General features: G+C 34.5%; 1 protein-coding gene across 14 annotated transcripts; it reads right to left on the bottom strand.

Annotated features, from left to right (window-relative positions):
* Positions 1 to 3,942: 3,942 nt before the first annotated feature.
* Positions 3,943 to 23,827, bottom strand: LOC145789251 (large ribosomal subunit protein bL35c-like). Of its 14 annotated transcripts, none has more exons than XM_082911190.1 (4): positions 22,685 to 23,827; positions 22,486 to 22,602; positions 17,821 to 17,877; positions 3,943 to 4,242 (listed from the first exon to the last, which is right to left on the bottom strand). In XM_082911190.1, exons 1-4 carry the CDS (start codon positions 22,940 to 22,942, stop codon positions 4,192 to 4,194), a joined length of 483 nt encoding a protein of 160 aa, XP_082767316.1. In that variant the 5' UTR covers positions 22,943 to 23,827; the 3' UTR covers positions 3,943 to 4,191. The 14 variants fall into 14 exon arrangements, with proteins under 14 accessions (XP_082767316.1, XP_082767323.1, XP_082767319.1 ...); XM_082911197.1 differs by lacking the exon at positions 3,943 to 4,242 and adding an exon at positions 6,843 to 7,264 and having other exon boundaries at positions 17,801 to 17,877; XM_082911193.1 differs by lacking the exon at positions 3,943 to 4,242 and adding an exon at positions 6,843 to 7,272.
* Between the last annotated feature and the right edge of the window lie 1,392 nt (positions 23,828 to 25,219).

The raw sequence follows: 25,219 nt of genomic DNA, 5'->3' as shown, positions 1-25,219 counted from the left end.
CCTTAGCCCCCGTTTGTTTTGGGTTATAGCAAGGGGATTAGAATTACTAGTACCTTGGGATTAGTATATGGGGTGTTTGTTTTGAGAGATAGCCTAGGGACTATTAATACCTTGGGACTAACTAATACTTTGGTATTACTAATACCTTGTTTGTTTTGAGAGATAGGGAGGGTACTACTAATACCTTGGTATTACTAATACCCTTGGGGAGGGGATTCATAGTGAGGAGGTAGAGATGGTATTAGAAAAATAGTGAGGGGATTAGAAATTTTTTTATTTTTTTTATTTTTTATATATTGGAAATTTTTTTTAAAATATAATTTTTAATTTTTTATATTTTTTTATTTGTTTTATTATTTTATATAAAAATAATTTAATAATTCCTCACTACTAATCCCCTCACTATGAATCCCCTCACTACTAATCCCCTCACTATCAATCCCCTCACTAACAATCCCCTCATTATTAATCCCCTCACTATCAATCCCCTTCGGCCATGTTTGTTTGAGTGGACATGAGCTTGGGATTGGACTAATAGTCTAATAAAATTATTAATCCGATATTTGGTTAAACAATTGAAGTACGGATTAATTATTTTAAACTTGACTATTAGTTAAGATAGGATACATAATCTAACGGATTCGTAGTCCTAGGACTATTAGTCATAGGAATGCTAATCCAGTCCGCCCAAACAAACATGACCTTCATTCTATCTCTGAAAACAAACGACCCTCACTAACAATCCCCTCACTATTAATCCCCTCACTATCAATCCCCTCCATTTCATCTCTGGAAACAAACGGGGCCTGAGTGTCCAATTATTAATTTTTGTCTTCCTTATTCTTTATAATTTGTGCCAAATGATTTGCCAACTTTTGGCAATTGCTTTATTTAGTTTCGACCAATTAATTTTTTCCCAAAATTTAATATTTTACTATTTTGCTCCCATGTATTTTATTGTATAATTTTTATCTTATTATTATCTTCTGTACTTTGGATTGTTATTTTCTGTTTGGGTATATAATGAATTTTTAAAGTCAGAATTTTGTAATCCAAAATGGCAGTTTTAGGCATTGTAATTACATACAATTAGACACACATAATGGCATTATCTCACAAATATTGAATCATATAGGAGAAATTGCGAATCAGTTGGAAGACCAAAAAAAAATTACAAAGTAATGGAAAAATTTATAATTTCAATTATTAAAGTTTATAAATTTTATCATTAATTTATTTTTACTTTTGGAAATATGGGCTCAATTATAGTTTCCCCAATCATATAATGGTTGTACCCAAAAACAAAAGCATTTGTCATTGTTTGACATTGTACTGTGTTACAATTTAACTTTGATAATGTCATTTTGCCTATAACCATGGGGGATGCTTTTATATCAAAGTTTGAATTTGAACGTTGGTTCTAAAATATGTGAAGTAATAGAAAAATATTAAGAAAAAAAAAAAAAATAAAACAAAATAAAAGAGTAAACAATTTTCTGTTTTGTTATTAGAGCATCTCCAACGGTGACTCAAATTTTTCACCAAATCTAAGTAAAAAATGACCCATTTCACCAAATTTGATACCACTCACTCCAACGGTTCACCTTTCACCAAATCTATCCCAGGACAACCGGGTGGTCGACAGGCCGGTTGACCGGTTAGGAATTTTTTTTTTTTTTTTTTTTTTTTTTTTTCCGCGAATTGTCTGAACTTTTTTTTTGAACTTTCTGAACTTTTTTCGGGTCGACCGGCCGGTTGACCGGTTAGGCAATTTTTTTTTTTTTTTTTTTTTTTTTTTACGGTTTGAACTTTTTTCCTGAACTGTTTGAATCTTTTACTGGTCGACCGGTTGGTCAACCGGCCGGGCAACCAAATCTCCTGAACTGTTTGTATTTTACCAAATCTCGAGGGGAGTGTTTGTAATTTGCCATTTTGAGATTTACTGTAACTTCTATTTATTTTGAATTTTAACAAAACTCTGCTTTATGCTTTTTTTTTTTTGGTTCCTTTCTTGTTTTATGCATACATGGACCTCATTTGTCAACATCTATGCTATTCTATAAAACAAACACTCAAGTTGGATCTTGAAAATTGAAGAATATACAATGCCGCAAAGTACATGAAAAAGAAACTGATTTAGCTACTGAATTATCCTTCTCCTTATTCTCTAACTATCTAAGTCATTTATTCCCATGGATCATTTGTAATTAGCAATACGTAACTGTTGCATATTTGAATCACTCCTTCTAGGCTTTATAAAAGCAACTGCTTGGGTTCTTAAAATATTAGATTTGTTCATTTATTTTGGTAAAATGAAAATAAAAAACATATTTGATATTTATGTCCATTTCAAAAAATTATTTTGAGTCGATGGTTAGAGATTGTGACTAGAGATAGTTGTCGACCAATGGTGATCGAATCTGGGTGTAAGTCACAGGAGGTAATGACTAAAGGTAATTTTTGGCAAGAGGTGGTTGTGGTTATCGGTAAGTGATAGTTGCCACTTGTGGAAAGTAGTTGGTGATGTTGGAAGTAGTGGTCGAAGGTCAAAGGTTGTTGCCCAACGCCAGAAATGGTTACTGAAGGTTGTTTTCGACAAAAAATAGTAACCGTTAGCGTTTAACTGTAGGTGATTTCCATAGGTTGAAATTGGCTGTCAGCAATAAGAGGTAGGTGGTTTTCAAAGGTCATCGGCAGTAGTTGTCTAAGGTGAGGGTGGCCAAATGTGGTGATCGGTGAGGGATCAAACAAGGAATCAAGTAGTAGGATAATTAAGATAAAAATAAAAATAAAATAAAATAATAGTAGGATGGTTGTTGAATAACATTTTTTTAGCACATTACTTAAAAATAACTTTACATACAATATCATATTTTTTTAATGGAGGAAAGCAACAAAATAATTGTTAATTTTGGTGGATAATAGCGCACAAAAAAGAAAAAAAAAAAAAACTTTTGAACGCACTTTCATAAAACTTATTCATGTACATATATTATAGTTTCGTTTGGCATGAATTATTTTGATTAAACTAATTAATAAAGACAAAACAAGTTAATTTAGCCAATAAGATAAGATATCACATCTAAATTATAATTATTTCACTTTTTATCTCACAACCATCAAGTACAACAAAAATCAAAATTTATTCTAAATACAATTTTTTTTAAATAGGTTAAATTAGCACATTCCAAACGAGGACTACATATGCATTGTTTTGATCAAATTCTTTGCGTTCGTTTTCTTATATGCTAATAGCCACCATTAAGGGTATGGATCAAATTGTATGTAATTTCTTTAAGAATTGGTTGAAAAGATGACTACAACATATCAATAGAACAATAATAAAGGGTAATTCTATTCGCACCGATTCCACTCAATGCACATACTTAATGAACACTTTTTTAGTATATATATCAAAAAAATAAAAAAAATTCTCAACACACATCCATTGATTCTAATAATACCCTCATCTTTAATTTCAAAGCTCAAAATTTTCTTTCATCCACCAACTCATCATTCGCGGCCGTTACCACCACTCTGTCACCACTCTGTCAGCTCATTCCCTTTCCATCATAGACCTCCACAGTCAACTCAAAAGTGAGTGGTTTCGCGGCGAGAGACTTGTAAGCATGTATGACTCATAGCGGAATGTGGTTGCAAGCAAAAGAGAAAGAGACAACACGAAGAGATGACGGAAGAGAGGTGGCGCAAGTGATGGAGGATAGTTGTGGTGTCTTAGATTTAGGATTTGGGTGCAACAAGATATGGATATCATGATATTTGTGTCCTAGATATTTTTATTCTAGGACAAAAGTATATTAAGAAAAATCTTCATTAAATGTATGAAGGGATAGAAATTAGTTTGTGAAAATAAAATTACTAAATAATGACCCATAAAATATACATATAATTTATGCAAGATGGGCATTTAACTAGAAGAGATTAGGGTAAATAGATTATTGCAATCCTCAATTAAGAAACATTTTTCTGAAAAGTATAGGAGAAAATAGCATGCATGTGCTATTAGATCTCTCACTATTAATAGGAATTTAATAAATTAGACATATATGATCACAATACAACCATGTCTGAACAAAATGACAATACCGTAGAAATACCAGGAACTGAATCAGTAACAACTGCAGGAAATACTGTTTCCTCATTAGCCGAAGCAGCAGAATTAGTTGCATATCAGGATGTTAAACAGGCCCTAGACAAATGGACCATACCATCAGTAGATCCCTACACCATATACAGAAAAGGAAAATTCCAATTCCTTAGCCGAACAATTATCAAGACATTTGAACATGCATCTTGTATCCAGAATAATGATGAAATTATTAGATTAATCCATATCAATGATTTTGTCCCTTTTCTGAAAGATTATAAGTACATCCATATAGGATTGGTACAGATTGCATTCAAACCTTTGACCCTTCTTGGTCAAAACACCAGTATTCAATGCACCCTTCGTGATGGACGCTGCCTTGATTGGCGAGCTTCACTTATGGGAGCTATTGAGACAAGTTTGTCTCATGGACCAGTATATTTTGATATTTATCCGAATCTTAGTGTTGCCTTATGTGATGCTAATCTATCTAATGTTTTAGAACTCAGAGTTTTAACTCATGGGTATAATTATAAACCAGGTACTCCACTCTTTTCTGTACATTCCCGAATCTACATAAAGGCTTTAACAACTTTAAACCCTTATGTAAAAAAGAAAACTGAAACAGGCAAACAGTCCTAATTGAGACTAACCTCTACAGTAGCCAAGTTGCTGTCCCCAAGATGATTGCTTGGAAAGACATCACTTTTCCAGATAGGTGGGAAATTCCTAATGCCGTACCACCCAAACCTATGATCCAACATAACATCGATGATGTTATTCAGACTCAAGGAGGTCATGTTTATCTCCAATTCCAGAAACCTTTACTTCCTAGAAGTAATTCTTCTAATGCCAGTTTTAGAACTGCACCTAGAAGTTTTTCAAATAACAGTTTTAGATCTGTTCCTCCTTACCAAGTGGACTATCCCGAATCCAGCCGTCATTCAGTAGATAATGCACCAACCAGAAGACAAATAGAAAATATACTTCAACAGATACCTTCTAGGCCTCCTAGTAGACCACCTAGTGATCCACAGGAGGATCCTATGACTTCAGAAATTCAAAGAATCCGTCTTTCTCAAAATAGAATTCCTCATGGTGTGTATACCCAACCTACACAACCCTCACCAGATAGCCCTACGGCCAGTGATATGAATTTTGATATTTAATGGATTTTACACCAGGAAGTGAAAATCGAAAAATAATTAACCAGGAATTTAACCAGAACCAATACAAAGAATTTAGGAATTGGTATTTTGCCAATCATACTCCTGAACAATTAACAGAATATAAAACTCAATTCTACCAACATCTTGAGTTACATCAGAAAATAATACCCTTTGTTGAATGGTATCAATCTGTAACCCAACCTTGCTTAACCGCTATTGAAGATCAGTATAAAGCTTGGACTACTACAGAAGGACAAATAGTTCATTCTATTCACCCTCCTGCCCAAGCCCTAGAGCTTGTTCCTAATGGTGAAACTACCAGACAACCCTTATCTGCTACTGCATATATTGATGCACAATCAGCAAAATTAAGTAAAACAGATACTTTACTCGTAAGACAGAATAATTATACTAATCTTATCTGTCAAACCATCAGTAAACAATTAACTCGTGTTGAAGAAGCTGTTACTACCTTTAAGGATAGAACCTTAACTCCACCAGTTACAGGAGTCTCGACTCTGCATCCAGTATCTATTAAACCATCATTAGACATCACTAACTTTAAGTTAAAATCGTCTAATACTGAGTTTATAGACACTCTTTTACAGAAAATGCAGAATCTTAATGTTCGCCCGCCTGAACCTCCTAGACCACCAGAACAATCTAGCAGTGGATCTATCCACATGTTACGAGCAGAAACCAACCCTGACCAGGACACGTTATCACCTGCACAAATTCAGGAGATTCAATTGAATTTCCAAGAACCATCATCTGTTAATAAGATGAACTATTATAGTTCTTCTAAACCAGCTTTTCTACCTCATACCAGAAATTACTATTCTAGACCAACTCCGCCAGATATTCTTTATGAAGAATCCTATCTTAATGAACAGAATAGTTACCATGGTAAAACCATTTATGAGTGGAATATCGATGGTGAATCTGAATTTGGTATTTACAAAAAATTACACCAGATGATGATGTATGCTACTGTATGTCGTCAATACAGTAATAATGACCAAGCCATTGCTAAATTTATTATTAATGGCTTTACCGGAATCCTCAAAGGATGGTGGGATAATATTATTACTCCACTCCAACAAACAGAAATCCTTACTGCTATTAAGCTTGAACTCGATCCGACTACCAACCAGCAAGTCCAACAGTCTGATGCTGTTTATACCCTTATCCAAACAGTTATCTACCATTTTATTGGTACCAGTACTTCTACTCAGGACCGTGGTCGTGAGCTTCTCCAGAACTTGCGTTGTCCATCTTTAACCCATTTTCGGTGGTATAAGGATGTTTTTCTCCTTAAGGTTACTCAACGCCCTGATGCTAACAGTACTCATTGGAAAGCCAAATTTATTGATGGCCTTCCTACCCTCTTTGCCGAACGTGTTAGGAAAAAACTTCGGGACCGTCATGACCGGATGTCTATTCCTTACGAACAGTATACTTATGGACAACTTGTGTCCATTATCACAGATGAAGGCCTTTCTCTTTGTAATGACCTTAAACTCCAGTATCAAATGAAACAACAAAACTTAACAGGAAGAAAAGAATTAGGAGAATTCTGTGACCAGTTTGCATATGAGCCAGGTATTAAATACCCAGCAAAATCCAGAAAAATTATCCATAAAAAATCCTCCAAACCTTACAGAAAGAAGTCTAGTCCAAAGACTAGCTATCCCAAACCTACCAAGAAGTTTTATCCGAAAAAATCCACTAATAAATCTAAAGGAAAATCCAAATCCGAAGTTAAATGCTACAAATGTGGCCAAACAGGACATTATGCTAATAGATGTAGATCTAAAGCTAAATCCAAGGTCAATGAATTAAATCTTGATCCAGACATTAAAGACCAGTTAATCCAAGCCTTAGAAGCTGAAGAAATCTCAACAGAAGATGAAATCCCTTCTGATGATGAGCTTAACCAGTTATACTCTTCCTCCTCTAATGAAGATGATCCAGAAGAACCATGTCCCTGTAGTACTAATCAGGAACAAATATCAGAAATTAATTACTGGAAATCCATAGTGGAAATGAATGGTTTAAACTTAGGAGAACCCAGTAGTATAAATGTTTTAACAGATACACAAAAGGATATGCTTGCTGTTGCAGACCAGATCCAGGATCCAGAAATAAAAATAAAATATTTAAAAATGTGCTATGAACATCAGCAGACAATAACGGACACTCCTCCCATACCCGATTATTCTTATAATCTTCAAACAGTCATTAATAGAATTCAAACTAAAACAGTAGTGGAACAACCAACTACTCTCCAGGATTTAAAAATGAAAATTAATGTTCTAAAAACAGAAGTTAAACACTTGCAGACTGCCAGTGAAGCTACCATCAAAGATATAAAATATCTTCATACCCAAATTCCCAAACAGAAAGAAAAAGAAACTGAACAAAAACTTGATCTTAACAAGAATGAACCAGAATCTTCTACTCCTTATCTATTACTTGTTAATCAAGTCACTTTTCAGAAATGGTATATCAAAATTTCTTTTATGATTAAACCGAATTTTATCATTAAGGATGCCATTGCCTTAGTTGATAGTGGAGCAGATATGAACTGTATCCAAGAAGGTATAGTTCCAACCAGATACTTTGAAAAAACTACCCAGAGTCTTACCAGTGCAAGTGGAAATTCTCTCCAAATCAGGTATAAAATTCCAGAAGCTTATATTTGCAATGAAGATCTCTGTCTTCCCACATCCTTTGTACTAGTCAGAAATCTTGCGACAAATATCATTTTAGGCACACCTTTTTTATGTCTTTTGATGCCTATTCAGAAAATTGATTCAACAGGAATTTACTCCCAATTACAAGGAAAATCAGTTATTTTTGAATTTATTACTCAACCGTATACTAAAGAATTAGATCAAATTCGTGATTTAATTTCTGTCAAACAAAACCAGATAAATTTGATTCAAAAAGAAGTTTCTTTTTTGACAACAGAACAAAGACTACAGCAAAGTTCTTTTCAACAAAAAATTAAATTGATTGAAAAAGAATTTCAAACAGAAGTCTGTGGTACTGTACCTAATGCTTTTTGGAATCGCAAAAAGTATATTGTAACTTTACCATATGAACCCGATTTTGATGAAAAATATATTCCAACTAGAGCTCGACCCAGTCAAATGAAAAAGGAATATATGGAATTATGTAAAACAGAAATTCAAGATCTTCTTACTAAGAAACTTATCCGATCTAGTCACTCCCCGTGGAGTTGTACCGCTTTTTATGTCAATAAAAATGCAGAGTTAGAGCGAGGTGTTCCCCGCCTTGTGATTAACTATAAACCGTTAAATGATAAGTTAAAATGGATTAGATATCCTATTCCGAACAAAAAGGATCTCTTAGATCGTCTCCAGGATGCCATAATCTTCTCTAAATTCGATCTTAAATCAGGATATTGGCAAGTTGAGATTGCTGAACAGGATCGCTATAAAACAGCTTTTACAGTACCTTTTGGGCATTACGAATGGAATGTTATGCCATTTGGTTTAAAAAATGCACCATCAGAATTCCAGCATATCATGAATGATATTTTTAATCCATTTACAGAATTTACCTTATCATATATTGATGATGTTTTAATTTTTTCTTCATCAATTGACCAGCATGTAAAACATCTTAATATTTTTAAGAATGTTATTATCAGAAATGGTTTGGTTTTATCTGCCCCAAAAATGCAATTGTTTCAAACCACCATCAGATATTTAGGACATAATATTTCTAATGGTAGTATTATTCCTATTAACAGAAGCATGGAGTTTGCCTCTAAATTTTCAGATGAAATTAAAGACAAAACTCAATTATAGAGATTTTTAGGAAGTCTTAATTATATTAGAGACTATTATCATAATTTATCTGCCGATGCTAACATTTTGTATTCCAGGTTAAGGAAGAATCCTCCACCTTGGACACCAGAACATACTTTAGCAGTCCAGAAAATTAAAGCTAAAGTCCAACAGTTACCTTGTCTCAATTTACCTAATCCTGAATGGAAGAAAATTGTTGAAACCGATGCTTCCAATGAAGGATTTGGTGGTATTTTAAAACAGTTTAATCCCAAAACTCAGAAAGAAGAACTTCTACGTTTTCATTCTGGGCATTGGAATCAAGCTGCTTTAAATTATCCGACCATTAAACAGGAATGCTTAGCCATTGTAAAATGTGTTATGAAATTCCAGGATGATTTATTAAACCAGCATTTTCTCATCAGAGTTGATTGCTCTGCTGCTAGACAGATATTTAAACAGGATATTAAAAATCTTGTTTCTAAACAGATATTTGTAAGCTGGCAAGGTTATTTATCCAATTTCGATTTTGATATTGAATATATTAAAGGAGAAACTAACTCTTTGCCTGACTTTTTGACCCGTGAATATTTGCAGAAATCAGCAAATGACCAGTAGAGGCCAAAGAGGTCGAGGTCGTGGCCGGGGTTCTAACCCTCGCTATGATCCATCCGAATATCCACCCCTCTCTCGAGGAGGTCAAACCAGTAACCCAACGGCAAGGGATGTTCTCCTGAGGCCGGAAGATCCGTATACGCCAAACAGTCTTTCTGACGAAACTGTTCTTTGGATTGAACCATCCGATGAACAGTGGATGATAGATCCGTGGGAGATTAAACGCCGTTATCTCACCACCCAACAGTCACCCCCTCATTTTGATCAATACAGGTATATTTACGAACAGATACTTGTTGAAACTGGAGCTGTTGAAATCAAGCATACTTTGCATGATGCCAACAAGACTGCCAGTCCCATCCAATTCAGTAAAATGGTTATCCGTCAGATTATGCCCATTTCTACTTGGGGCATCCATCCGCATACCACCCGAGATATTGATCTACGGAACAAACAGACCAAATACTCTTACTGGGACTATATTGATGCCTTTACTCAGGTCTTCTACTACCAGAACCCTATCAAGAATCATTCTTGGTTTATCCGTATCACGTCCGATGTTCTCAAAAACGATGTCCCTTCCTGGTTCCTCGTTTGGTGGGATAAGTTCGGACTTTCTCTTGATATTTTACCAGAATCAGTAAGAACAGAATTTGATGAATGGCATGCTGCCTATTCCCGTGCCTATTCATATTTAAATAAAAACAGAGAATCATCAATCAGAAAAGCTATAGTCCATTTCTCTATCCGTTTTAGCATTCCATGGATTTGGAAATGGGACTTTGCATGTGACTACCAGAATAAGATCCCCCGATTAAAAAGAATTTATTTTATCAAATGGTGGGATAAAATGGATCTCAAAGATCTCCTTCCGAAAATTCAACAGCATACCAAGGCTTGTTGGGAATCAGTTAAACAACCAGCCTTACCAGCACCCTCTTCTCCAGTTACCAATCCCTTTGTCCAAATGCAAAAGGAGTTAAAACAGAAGTTCCCTAATCTTTCAGATAATGAATTAATTCTTAAAAGCATGGATTATCTGAAAGAACAATTCCTTCAATCCGTTAATCCAGAAGATGACACCTCTATGAGGTCAGGCACCAGTCATACCCAATCAGAATCCGAGGCTGATCCAATCGACCACGTGTTAGCAGGAGAGTCTCAATCAGAAGATGAAGCAGAACCCAATCTTGGAGATTTTTGGGATTCCTTTACAGCTGCACTAGCGGATAAGATGGCTCAAGACAAAGGCAATAAAGGAAAGGGCCCCGAGCTTTAGAGCGTCGGCACAACAGGACAAGCGACTTTTCAGAAAGCAGATACCCCATCAGTATCAGGGATAAAGCTGTTCCCCACTTCCGCCAACTTTGAAGATAAGAAGATAGGTGTAATCTATCGGTGCAATGAGAGACTTCCACCTGTCCTTATGTAATAATTGTATCTTATCTTCTTTTGTCTATTTAAGGGAAGGTCCTCACCCTTGTTGAGGCAGACTTTAGAAATTTTCAGCTCTTAAATTTCTTTCTCCTTTCTTTTGTAATCTCTTTCAAAACCCCCTCTTGTAAAATATTTTACTTCCTCAATAAAAGTTTGCTAAGCGTATTTCAATATGTATGCCCTCTGTTGACCTATTAGAACAGTTATTAACCTTTTTAGACTTCTGGCAAACCCAAAAACAGCATTTCCTTAATACTCCTGTAGATCTCTATACCCAACAGTATATAGCTGAACGTCTAGCCGAGTGTGATCAGAGGATTGCAGAGTTGCAGGTTCTAATCAACGAGAATCTGGTGGCTTGGGCGGCCAGAAGGCCTCCGCCACCCCAACAGTAAAGGTATATGAGATCATATATGTCCTAATTTATTTTATTTATGTCATTATTATGTGTGTATTAATTCTTGGGTTTGTGCTTATGTAAGGTTAATTAAAGATTAGGGTTAGTGGGACGTCACCCAAGTCGCGTAGGGTTTAGGTCGTGTTGCAGAGAGTGCGTTGACCGTTGGATGCCCGTAAGTCGTTGACAGACGTGCTAATCTTACCTTTAGTGAGCATCTTTCATGGTATCAGAGCCAAGTTTTAGTAACAGTGGCAGATATGTAAATACGGCGTTTACTTACAGTTTCTCACGCATTAGGGTTCGAACACTCGAACACCTATACGGATTCTCCTGCACAGTGGCAGATATGTAAATATGGCGTTTACATACCATTTCTCACGCATTAGGGTTCGAACCCTCGAACACCTATACGGATTCTCCTGCACAGTGGCAGATATGTAAATACGGCGTTTACTTACAGTTTCTCACGCATTAGGGTTCGAACACTCGAACACCTATACGGATTCTCCTGCACAGTGGCAGATATGTAAATACGGCGTTTACATACCATTTCTCACGCATTAGGGTTCGAACCCTCGAACACCTATACGGATTCTCCTGCACAGTGGCAGATATGTGAATACGGCGTTTACTTACCGTTTCTCACGCATTAGGGTTCGAACACTCGAACACCTATACGGATTTTCCTGCACAGTGGCAGATATGTCAATACGGCGTTTACATACCATTTCTCACGCATTAGGGTTCGAACCCTCGAACACCTATACGGATTCTCCATATCTCATGCATTACGGTTCGAACACTCGAACACCTATACGGATTATCCTGCACAGTGACAGATATGTAAATACGGCGTGTACTTACCATTTCACACGTATTAGGGTTCGAACACTCGAACACCTATACGGATTCTCCTGCACAGCGGCAGATATGTAAATACGGCGTTTACTTACCATTTCTCATGCATTAGGGTTCGAAAACTCGAACACCTATACGGATTATCCTGCACAGTGGCAGATATGTAAATACAGCGTTTACTTACCATATCTCATGCATTACGGTTCGAACACTCGAACATCTATACGGATTCTCCTGCACAGTGGCAGATATGTAAATACGGCGTTTACTTACCATTTCACACGCATTACGGTTCGAACACTCGAACACCTATACGGATTCTCCTGCACAGTGGCAGAGATGTAAATACGGCGTTTACTTACCATATCTCATGCATTACGGTTCGAACACTCGAACACCTATACGGATTATCCTGCACAGTGGCAGATATGTAAATACGGCGTTCACTTACCATATCTCAGGCATTACGGTTCGAACACTCGAACACCTATACGGATTCTCCTGCACAGTGACAGATATGTAAATACGGCGTGTACTTACCATTTCACACGCATTAGGGTTCGAACACTCGAACACCTATACGGATTCTCCTGCACAGCGGCAGATATGTAAATACGGCGTTTACTTACCATTTCTCAGGCATTAGGGTTCGAAAACTCGAACACTTATATGGATTATCCTGCACAGTGGCAGATATGTAAATACGGGGTTTACATACCATTTCTTGCGCATTACGGTTCGAACACTCGAACACCTATACAGATTCTCCTGCACAGTGGCAGATATGTAAATACGGCGCTTACATACCATTTCTCACGCATTAGGGTTCGAACACTCGAACACCTATACGGATTCTCCTGCACAGTGGCAGATATGTAAATACGGGGTTTACATACCATTTCTTGCGCATTACGGTTCGAACACTCGAACACCTATACGGATTCTCCGACACAGTGGCAGATATGTAAATACGGGGTTTACATAACATTTCTTGCGCATTACGGTTCGAAAACTCAAACACCTATACGGATTCTCCTACACAGTGGCAGATATGTAAATACGGGGTTTACATACCATTTCTTGCGCATTACGGTTCGAACAATAGAACACCTATACAGATTCTCTTGCACAGTGGCAGATATGTAAATACGGGGTTTCCATACCATTTCTTGCACATTACGGTTCGAACACTCGAACACCTATACGGATTCTCCTGCACAGTAGCAGATATGTAAATACGGCGTTTACTTACCATTTCTCACGCATTAGGGTTCGAACACTCGAACACCTATACGGATTAGGGTTTAGGGTTTAGGGTTTAGGGTAAGATGCTCACTAAAGGTAAGATTAGCACGTCTGTCAACGACTTACGGGCATCCAACGGTCAACGCACTCTCTGCAACACGACCTAAACCCTACGCGACTTGGGTGACGTCCCACTAACCCTAATCTTTAATTAACCTTACATAAGCACAAACCCAAGAATTAATACACACATAATAATGACATAAATAAAATAAATTAGGACATATATGATCTCATATACCTTTACTGTTGGGGTGGCGGAGGCCTTCTGGCCGCCCAAGCCACCAGATTCTCGTTGATTAGAACCTGCAACTCTGCAATCCTCTGATCACACTCGGCTAGACGTTCAGCTATATACTGTTGGGTATAGAGATCTACATGAGTATTAAGGTAATGCTGTTTTTGGGTTTGCCAGAAGTCTAAAAAGGTTAATAACTGTTCTAATAGGTCAACAGAGGGCATACATATTGAAATACGCTTAGCAAACTTTTATTGAGGAAGTAAAATATTTTACAAGAGGGGGTTTTGAAAGAGATTACAAAAGAAAGGAGAAAGAAATTTAAGAGCTGAAAATTTCTAAAGTCTGCCTCAACAAGGGTGAGGACCTTCCCTTAAATAGACAAAAGAAGATAAGATACAATTATTACATAAGGACAGGTGGAAGTCTCTCATTGCACCGATAGATTACACCTATCTTCTTATCTTCAAAGTTGGCGGAAGTGGGGAACAGCTTTATCCCTGATACTGATGGGGTATCTGCTTTCTGAAAAGTCGCTTGTCCTGTTGTGCCGACGCTCTAAAGCTCGGGGCCCTTTCCTTTATTGCCTTTGTCTTGAGCCATCTTATCCGCTAGTGCAGCTGTAAAGGAATCCCAAAAATCTCCAAGATTGAGTTCTGCTTCATCTTCTGATTGAGACTCTCCTGCTAACACGTGGTCGATTGGATCAGCCTCGGATTCTGATTGGGTATGACTGGTGCCTGACCTCATAGAGGTGTCATCTTCTGGATTAACGGATTGAAGGAATTGTTCTTTCAGATAATCCATGCTTTTAAGAATTAATTCATTATCTGAAAGATTAGGGAACTTCTGTTTTAACTCCTTTTGCATTTGGACAAAGGGATTGGTAACTGGAGAAGAGGGTGCTGGTAAGGCTGGTTGTTTAATTGATTCCCAACAAGCCTTGGTATGCTGTTGAATTTTCGGAAGGAGATCTTTGAGATCCATTTTATCCCACCATTTGATAAAATAAATTCTTTTTAATCGGGGGATCTTATTCTGGTAGTCACATGCAAAGTCCCATTTCCAAATCCATGGAATGCTAAAACGGATAGAGAAATGGACTATAGCTTTTCTGATTGATAATTCTCTGTTTTTATTTAAATATGAATAGGCACGGGAATAGGCAGCATGCCATTCATCAAATTCTGTTCTTACTGATTCTGGTAAAATATCAAGAGAAAGTTCGGATTAGCACGTTCCAAACGAGGACTACATATGCATTGTTTTGATCAAATTCTTTGCGTTCGTTTTCTTATATGCTAATAGCCACCATTAAGGGTATGGATCAAATTGTATGTAATTTCTTTAAGAATTGGTTGAAAAGATGACTACAACATATCAATAGAACAATAATAAAGGGTAATTCTATTCGCACCGATTCCACTCAATGCACATACTTAATGAACACTTTTTTAGTATATATATCAAAAAAATAAAAAAAATTCTCAATACACATCCATTGATTCTAATAATACCCTCATCTTTAATTTCAAAGCTCAAAATTTTCTTTCATCCACCAACTCATCATTCGCGGCCGTTACCACCACTCTGTCACCACTCTGTCAGCTCATTCCCTTTCCATCATAGACCTCCACAGTCAACTCAAAAGTGAGTGGTTTCGCGGCGAGAGACTTGTAAGCATGTATGACTCATAGCGGAATGTGGTTGCAAGCAAAAGAGAAAGAGACAACACGAAGAGATGACGGAAGAGAGGTGGCGCAAGTGATGGAGGATAGTTGTGGTGTCTTAGATTTAGGATTTGGGTGCAACAAGATATGGATATCATGATATTTGTGTCCTAGATATTTTTATTCTAGGACAAAAGTATATTAAGAAAAATCTTCATTAAATGTATGACGGGATAGAAATTAGTTTGTGAAAATAAAATTACTAAATAATGACCCATAAAATATACATATAATTTATGCAAGATGGGCATTTAACTAGAAGAGATTAGGGTAAATAGATTATTGCAATCCTCAATTAAGAAACATTTTTCTGAAAAGTATAGGAGAAAATAGCATGCATGTGCTATTAGATCTCTCACTATTAATAGGAATTTAATAAGAGCACTATGCAATCCATTTATATAAAACTCAAAAGTTTCATCAGTTCTTTGTCATACCACTTGCCTGCCTTGCTCTCAACAACATTATGCAGTTGAGACAAAAGGGTAGCCCAAGTGGTAAGGGCCCCTTTTACTAGACCCCAAGTCTGGGTTTCGAGTCTCACCTCCCCTCCCCTCCCCTAGGTTAGATTACAACTGTGTTGTGAAAAGAAGTTGCAATTGACCATAGCAAACATGTTAGGAGGTAATGAACCTAACATTATCACAGAATGGCCATTTAGGAGAGACCTTACAGTAAGAGAAAGGGATGGGCATTTCTCTAGTCCACAAAGTGGACTAGACCGTACTATTGGATCTGTTGGACCTGTAGAACTCACCACGAGTCCCGTTTCAATAATCTGAACCGTTCAATATGTAGAGCTCGTCCAGTACTTCATCCCTGCAAAAAAATCACGTTGATCGAATATCGATAGCCCCTCGATCGGAATACATTTTTGTTAACAATTTATTTTAAAAATCATATTTACTACTGACAAAAATGTGTTCCGATCAAAGAGCTATCGGTATCTGGTTAAAGTGATTTTTTTTTGCAGGAATGAACTACCGCATAATGGCATAGAACAAATTTTTACATGGTGAAAAAAGCATACAATCCCCAGAGATGTATAAAACAGTAAAATTATACCTTAGCCTCTATAATTCACCTCTTGTGTCGATTTGATCTACGTAGTTCCAATTATAGCAATTTCACTCTTTCATTTTTCACATTGTGTTAATTTAGTCCAATTGATAACATCCATCAAGAAATTGAACAGAAATCAAGGCTGAAATAATGCATTAAAAAAAGAATGCAACATTTCAAATTGGATGCCAACCCCTCAATCACTTTTAGGAGAGTGAATACACTAGTTTGCTCCTTGGTTTTAGTGAAGTTTTTGAAGAGCCATTATCAATTGGACTGAATTGATAGAATGTGAAAAATTCAAAGGTAAAATTGATGTAATTACAACTACAAAAACTAAATTGACACAAAAGAAAAACTATAAGAACTATAGTCGTAATTTTTCCAAAAGAAAAATTGCAAAAATAAAAATAAAATGTTTGAGAAATATGGTGCAAGATCATGAGGCAAAAGAAGATGGGATAGACATTCATGACCATGGAGTTGTGCTAGGATAACAAATATTTCAAAGTTAAGCCTCTACAGAGAGGAAATGGTTAATCAAGCAAACCCATTATAGATAAAACCTAACAGTTCTACCACATAGCAGTGGTTTAAAGAGCCATCAAAATTTTGCCCAAAAATACCAATTATCGATGGTCAACTTACTTGCTAATGGTTGATAAAAAAATAAACATCAGTTAACTGAAACCAATAATGATGCAAATTTAAGTAGACCCTTTAATTTGATACAACTATCTGTTAACTAGTCTTGGCATGCTACACAATAAATAAATAAAAACACCCCAATGCAGTGCCAAGAAAGCCAAAGTTACCAGTGCTTGAAAGCTGCAAGGAACAAAGCTGTGCAAAACTCAATCCCCATGAAAGTCAACTTCATCATATTGTGTGTGTTGTGTTCATCCTACGACTGCATTTCCGTGTACTCAATAAAACTGAATTTGAACTTCAAGGTTAAAAAATTTCATTACACAAGTTGATTAGGAGAACTTAAACCATTAACAGATTATAGTTTACACAAAACGGGAGAAATCATCTTCCAAAACAATTGAAACATCACCTCTAATTTTGTCGATTTACCTTCAGATATGGCAAGGCACCAATGACATTGTCATAGTCACTGCGGTTAACTTGTAGCTGTAAGAGAACAAAATTCAATCAAAATTGAGATACAACTGAAGGATCAACGTACTGATATCAGCATATGTTCTATTCTTTTGAATTTATTTTTCTTACTCGTAAACAATTCTCTATCAGAAAATCAGAAACTATGATTCCAGATCAATGGTAATATCAACCAATCACTGATATATATATGCATATATATATTAGCAATGATTATTTAAAATGTGTCCATTTTGTTTTTCATGAGATATGGGCAACTAGTTCATTTCCCTAGATGTCATAACATCATTCATTTGGGTAAATGTTACTCATTAAATTTTCAAGGTCCAAGCTCTCTCTCATTGCAGAGAAAGGCTATTTGTATCCAACAACCACTATCTTTTATCCAAGTAATTTTACTAGCCAAAGCTTTAGAAAGGGGGGGAAAAATCTAAAAACAAAGAAATATCGATGACATCACAATATTCAAAGGTTTGTTGGGGAAGTGGTTTTTTTTTGTGGCTCTTTGGCTAAAATATGGGTGAAAAAAACAGAAGTATTTAGGAATGGCTTTTTATGTAAAAACGTGCTTTTTTGTACGGACTTTTGATTTTTTGGCTTTTTTTAAATGACTTTTTAACCTTTTGGCTAAATTAGCCTATTGCGAAATGACCCCTAAGGTTGTGTTTGATTGGAGGATTTAATTAGAGAAATGGAAAGAGAAAAGGAAATATAATCCCACTTTTTGTTTGGTTATCATGAAAAACACAGAGAAAATGAAAATGAGAGGGAAATGCAATCCCACTTTTTTGTCTTTTGATTCACTTAGCCTCTTTTTTTTTTTCAAATTCCCAACTCAACCAAATATAGCTTGGAATTTGAGTCCTATTAATTCTTTCTCCTTCTCTTTCTATTTCCCTTTCCCTTTCCATTTCTCTCATCAAATCCTCTAACCAAACACAGTCTAAATTTCTGCTAAAGCTTAGATTCCAAGGCCCCGTTTGTTTTGGGTTATAGCAAGGGGATTAGGATTACTAGTACCTTGGGATTAGTATATGGGGTGTTTGTTTTGAGAGATAGCCTTGGGACTATTAATACCTTGGGACTAACTAATACCTTGGTATTACTAATACCTTGTTTGTTTTGAGAGATAGGGAGGGTATTACTAATACCTTGGTATTACTAATACCCTTGGGGAGGGGATTCATAGTGAGGAGGTAGAGATGGTATTAGAAAAATAGTGAGGGGATTAGAAATTTTTTTATTTTTTTTATTTTTTATATATTGGAAATTTTTTTTAAAATATAATTTTTAATTTTTTATATTTTTTATTTGTTTTGTTATTTTATATAAAAATAATTTAACAACTCCTCACTACTAATCCTCTCACTACTAATCCCCTCACTATCAATCCCCTCACTAACAATCCCCTCATTATTAATCCCCTCACTATCGATCCCCTCCATTCTATCTCTGAAAACAAACGACCCTCACTAACAATCCCCTCACTATCAATCCCCTCCATTCCATCTCTGGAAACAAACGGGGCCCAAAGGTAAGAAGTCAGGCCTTGGGTTTGAAATGAGCCACATAAACCCCTTCATTGTCTGCAATAGCAAGTGGACAAAATAATCAATACTTGAGAGAACCCTCACCATGATCACCACAGACAATCTCCCTTAAAGCTAATTGTCATGAAGTTGCCTTGTCAACATCATCATGTGATGCTTTGTTATGAGAATTTTACGATTCATGATTTTGCATTTTTTGCAAAATCGATACGAATCTATGAGTGAATCTATTTTGATGTGAATCTCTAGTGAAACGCACGGTTCACTATTGATTCACGAATTGATTTACGATTTGATTCAATTTTTACGATTCATGCAATTCTTGAAACTATGACAACTAGCATATTTTGATTCTTTTTTTCTCCATTTTTTTTTAATAGTTAAAATGGCATAATACAACTTCTAATAGTGTTTAGTACAAAATAACTAACATTTATACATAATTTGTTGTTATTTTGGAGATGATGGAGTTTTCAATGGGATCAAATTAGATTGAGTGAGTCAAACAATATGTTTTTAACCTTTCTTCTAATTTTTTTCTTTTCTTAAAAAAAAATTATAGTGTATTTTCTGAGGATGCCTCATCCTCCTCTCTTTGGCTTTGTGCCGTAATATATTCTTGTTTGTTGCTAATCAAAAAAAAAAAAAGAAGAGTAACTTGCAATATGAATTATCTATTGCTATTTTATTGAAAGAAATGTACTTCAATATTATATGGGTGAGGTAATATTGAAGTAGAAAATAAGAATATACGCTTATGACATATCAATATGGTGTCAGGTTATTATTACTTAGAAATTGAGAGTTTATCTTTGTTTACTTTCTTTATTAAGAATGGCTGATAAGCAATATCTATAAAAAAAAAAGGTATGATGGTAATCTTACATGAGAACCTGTCTTAACTTCTTACCTATTAGACAACGTGATTATCATTCAAAACACCATGTTCATTGATTTAAGTCTAAATATTTTATATTTATAAGATATATTTAACATCTAAGTGTGTAAATATATTTTTCTAAGTAATTTATAAAAAGTGACCAAATCTTTACGATTTACGATTTGATTTGATTAGTGATTCGGTACAAGGTCATTTTGATTCACGACTTGACGACTATGATGTGATGTAGCACTAGAAGAAAAGTAAAGGAGAAGAAGAAATATAGAGAAGCAGCAGACAGAGAAAAAAGGGGAGGAACCAATTTCACAAATCAATTTTCAATTAATTAATATCCAAACCAAGTCTACAAAACCTATTATATATAGGCTTATTCATAGGCATGTTAGAAAATCCTGATAAAAGTTATTAAAAAAAATTATAATAATTAAATCCAAACTAAATAATGAAACCCAAATAATAATAATAATAATTAAATCCTAACTAAATAAAGAAACCCAATAAATATAAAATAATGCCAAAATAAAATATTAAAACTTTGTCAAGGTGGTCCACTCGTAAAATTATATTATATCCATACTCACCGGTACTTATTCAAAAATATTTCCATTTTTGCATGTGTATTATGCCTCCATCTATTTCGTACTTTGTCAATAGAAGTTAACACAACTAATCTGGTATCTTTGATATGTAAAACCAAAAATCCATTTAGATTCTAACACCAAATTCATCATTGAGCACCTTTCCAAGCCTTTTTTCCTTAAGAAGCACTAATTTTTCAATCATAACACCATATGTTTCCTCACTGCTAGTAAGTACATGCAGCCTGCTCAAGGTTTTCGCAATGTGGCTAACTTATCTAAAAGAAAATTGAGGGAAAGAAAGGTAGAAAGGAGATAAGAAGTCTCTTAAAGAAAATAAAATAAACAATAGAACAAAAGGGCAATATCAACTTCTGCTTGCTTCTAGGTTTAAGAATTCCTTCATTGTTGCACCGAAACATACAAATATTGACTACTACAAATCCCCATGAAGCTTCCTTGCGGAGGAACATAATCAGCCTTACAAGGCCTGCCTATAATAGCCCTTTCTTTGCCATGGATCAGCCTCATCATAACCTTATCGATTCATCAGAAGTAACTAGCTTAAGGCCTCCAGCTTAAGAATAGACAAGTCATTCTATTATCAATCTGGTACCCATTCTTATGAGAACACCAATCCAAATTCAGCTTTATCTCTAAGACAAGAGGCTTCCAAAATTCATTAATTAAAACTCAACCAAGTTGGTACACAGAATGGATCATTTGGCCCAATACTATCTAAATAGGCCCCATAGTAACAGCTGAATAAATAACTTCAGGGTTGAAATCTTGAAATCGCTATCCAATATTGGATTCCTTAGAAAACTTCAAACTTCATAACAAATTATGATCAAATGAATGTCAATCTTACCAATGGATTTTAGCTTTCATCTTTCAAGCCTAATCATATTTAAAGAACTAATAGTGATCTTTACATATCATATACACACATACATGCATGGTTGTTAGAATCGTACGATTCACAATTTGATTCATATGATTCAATATAAGTTTTAACAAAAACAATTCGAATTGTGATGTTGATTCGGAAATTGAGTGACTTGTGCAATTCAATTTGCGATTCACTATGATTTGTTACGATTCAGTTCTATTCTATTTTTGTTTTCTCTTACATAATGCATGAAATCAGATGGTGTTCGCCAAACTATAAAGACATATAGAAAAGAACAATTAGTTATATTCATATACATGATGTTATAAGTATATACATATATAAAAATTAGTTATATTTATTTTTACATCATTTTAAACACTATGATTTATATAGATATATAAGATTATATCTTATATTAAATAAAATTAATCTTATGACTCACGATTCAATACTGTTCACTATTCTCTATTTTGGCAAGACAATTTAGGATTCAATTTGCGATTTGACAACAATGCACACGTGTATATATATATATATATAAACTGAGAAATTGAATGAAATAAAAACGCAATTAATACCTCCTATTCTAACACATAACTATTAACTAAAAGGGTGAAACAATCGCATGGCCATAAAATTATGCATAAAGAAGAGATTGAGAATGAGTTAAAAGAGGGAAAAAAAAAAAGCCCTAACCATCTTGGAGAGTCGCAATTTCCTCTTGGTATTCTTCTTTCCAAGCAAATGCTGCTTCCCAGCTCTCCTCCTCATAATCTTCCCACTACCCGTGACTCGAAATCGCTTCGCCGAAGCCTAAAAACACCCCAAAAAACAAATAAAATAAGTACCCAATTCCTCAATTACCGACAAAACACACAGAGATAGAGAGAAAGACCTTGTGGGTTTTCATTTTGTAGCCTTTTGCAGAGACGACGGTGAGAGATGGGGGGTTTGGAGTGGGAAAGTTGAGACGAGGAAGGATTGGGAAGAAGCCAGATATGGTGTGTGAGGAACTGAGGTTGAGTGAGGATTTCTTGGTGAATTGTGAGAGGCGAACAATGGTAGGAGTGGTACGAAGACTAGTAGTAGAAGAGCGAGCAATTGGGGGTGAGACTTTGAAAGCAAAAGAGAAGGTTGTTGAGGACCACGCCATTGTTGCTCTCTCTCTGCTATGTGTTGTTTTGGTTGAGAGGAAGGACCTCTTCTAGTTGTGTTTGTTTACTGGGTGCGTGTGGATAATGAATGGTTGTGTTGCATTCTGTGCTATAAAATGGATAAATTTTAGGAGTCATGACAGAGGCCCTCTAATCACCATCCCACAACCGCTGGTTAGAGAAGCAGGAAAAAAAGAAAAAAAAAAATTTAATCAATGAAAAAAAGAGGGAGTCAAAAGGGATGAAAAAAAAGGAGGCATGAAACATTTTTGAAATTTTAGAGACCCGAATGTTTCAATTTTTTAAATTTAGGGTTCTTTTGGAGGTGGATTAGTGGTCAAATGTTAGCTTTTAACCTATTTTAGTTTATATTATTTTTCTAATTTTTTTATATATTTTAAAAAAAAATTAAAAAATTAACTTTTAACTATATTTTTAAAACAATTCTTAATGATGTGTAGTGTAGGTGATATAATTGGTTAATGATTAAGAAAATATGAGTGAATGTTATCTTAAAAATCTAATTGATTGTTGTATTATTAAATTTGAAAATTGAGTCTAATTTTTAGACTTGTATAGCAATGTCCGAAATAAAAATAGGTCTATTTTGAGAACTCAGTTAAAAGTTTTTTTTTTAATTAATTAATTTATTTTTATCACATTACCTTTCTATTTTTTTTACACATATTTTATTTTTAAAAGTAAAAAGTAAATAAATATAAAAAATAAAAAATCAATTTTTAACATACTTCTTAAAATAGACCATAATCGCATAAATAAAAATAAAAATAAAAATAATTCATCCACTAAAAAATGGTTACATGGGTCTTTTTGTCATTTTCAACCTTGCTTTCGTTTGAAATAAAATAATTCTAAACTTGATATTATTTTGTAAATATATTGTTAGTATAAGCAGAGTGTTTTTATCTTTTTTTTATTTTAATTTTTTTTGATTGAGGTGTTTTAACTTAGTTAACAATATTACATATTAAAAAAAATAAATAATCAAAAAAATAACTTATATTTTAATTATAATCATCATCAGTTTTTCATTATTAAGTAATTTTATAATAAAAAAATGTGAAACATGTTTGGGAAGATGTGCGTTGGGTTTTTTTTTTTTTTTTACACAAAAAGACAAACTTTTTGCAAAACTAAAAAAAACAAATCTAAACAAAATATTATATCCAACCCCATAATTATTTCATTTTTCTCTCACAAACATCACATCCAACCATAAAAAAAAAACCAACTATCTTTCCAAATACCAAAAAGTTTTTATCCAATAATATTGTACAACTAAAAAAACCTACATAAAAACTCACTTTCCAAAGACCCACTTTAAATGCATGTAAATTAAATAGATATAAAATCAGAAAAATATTTCCTTTGCATTATCATTTTACTAACATACACAAATATTTTTTTTTTTGTGTATGTTAAGAGTAAAATGATAAAAATCACCTAAATTAAAAACTACTTAGTAGGCTGGGTTTTTGAGTTGAGGTTTGTGTGCTTGGGCAATTGAGTTTTGAAAACGCGTTGGTGAAAATCTTAATCAAATAAGTTTTTGTTTCAAAACTTGAATTCATAAAAAGTTTTGAAATATATGCTGTGAAAGTCAAATAAGTTTTAGATTTTCAATTTTGAAAAAATAATTCAAAAATTCAACCAAAGAGACTAAGCTTTTTTATTACTTCAATGAAGCCGTTTGCGGGTTAACTACCAAAATAAATGTATATTAACCTAATCCCTAATTGTAGTGACTAGGTTACAATTTGAAGTTGTTTGAGATGATCTAAATAAGTACACTTTTTGTCTTTTTACGAAAAGATGTACAGAAAAGTAAAGAGGTGATGTGATAAAAAAAAGATAAAAAGATAAAAAGATTGATTATTTTTTAGTTGCCAAAACAAAGAGAAAAGGAACTGCCACATGCCACTGTCGTAATGACTTTTTTCTCCAAATGACACATTTCAACTTTTTTTATTATTATTATTTTAAAAAAGGACAAATTATCAACACCCCTCAAGATTTGAATAAAATACAGATTCACTCCTGAAATTTGAAAAATTACATTCCGTCCCCTGAGATTTATATTTACATTACAAATTGACCATTGAGATTTATATTTGCATAACAAATTGCACCCTCATTTGTTATGTAAATATAAACCTCAAGAGGCAATTTGTAATTTTCCATACCTTAGGAGAGAATCTGTATTTTAGTCAAACCTCGAGATAACTATTGGTAATTAAAAAAAAAAACCATAAATA

The sequence above is a fragment of the Camellia sinensis genome, unplaced genomic scaffold (assembly GCF_055761805.1).
Source record: "Camellia sinensis isolate YWXY unplaced genomic scaffold, ASM5576180v1 Unanchor10, whole genome shotgun sequence".
Classification (NCBI taxonomy): domain Eukaryota; kingdom Viridiplantae; phylum Streptophyta; class Magnoliopsida; order Ericales; family Theaceae; genus Camellia; species Camellia sinensis.
The sequence above is the reverse complement of the archived record's forward strand: the minus strand, read 5'-3'. Positions and strand labels throughout refer to the sequence as shown.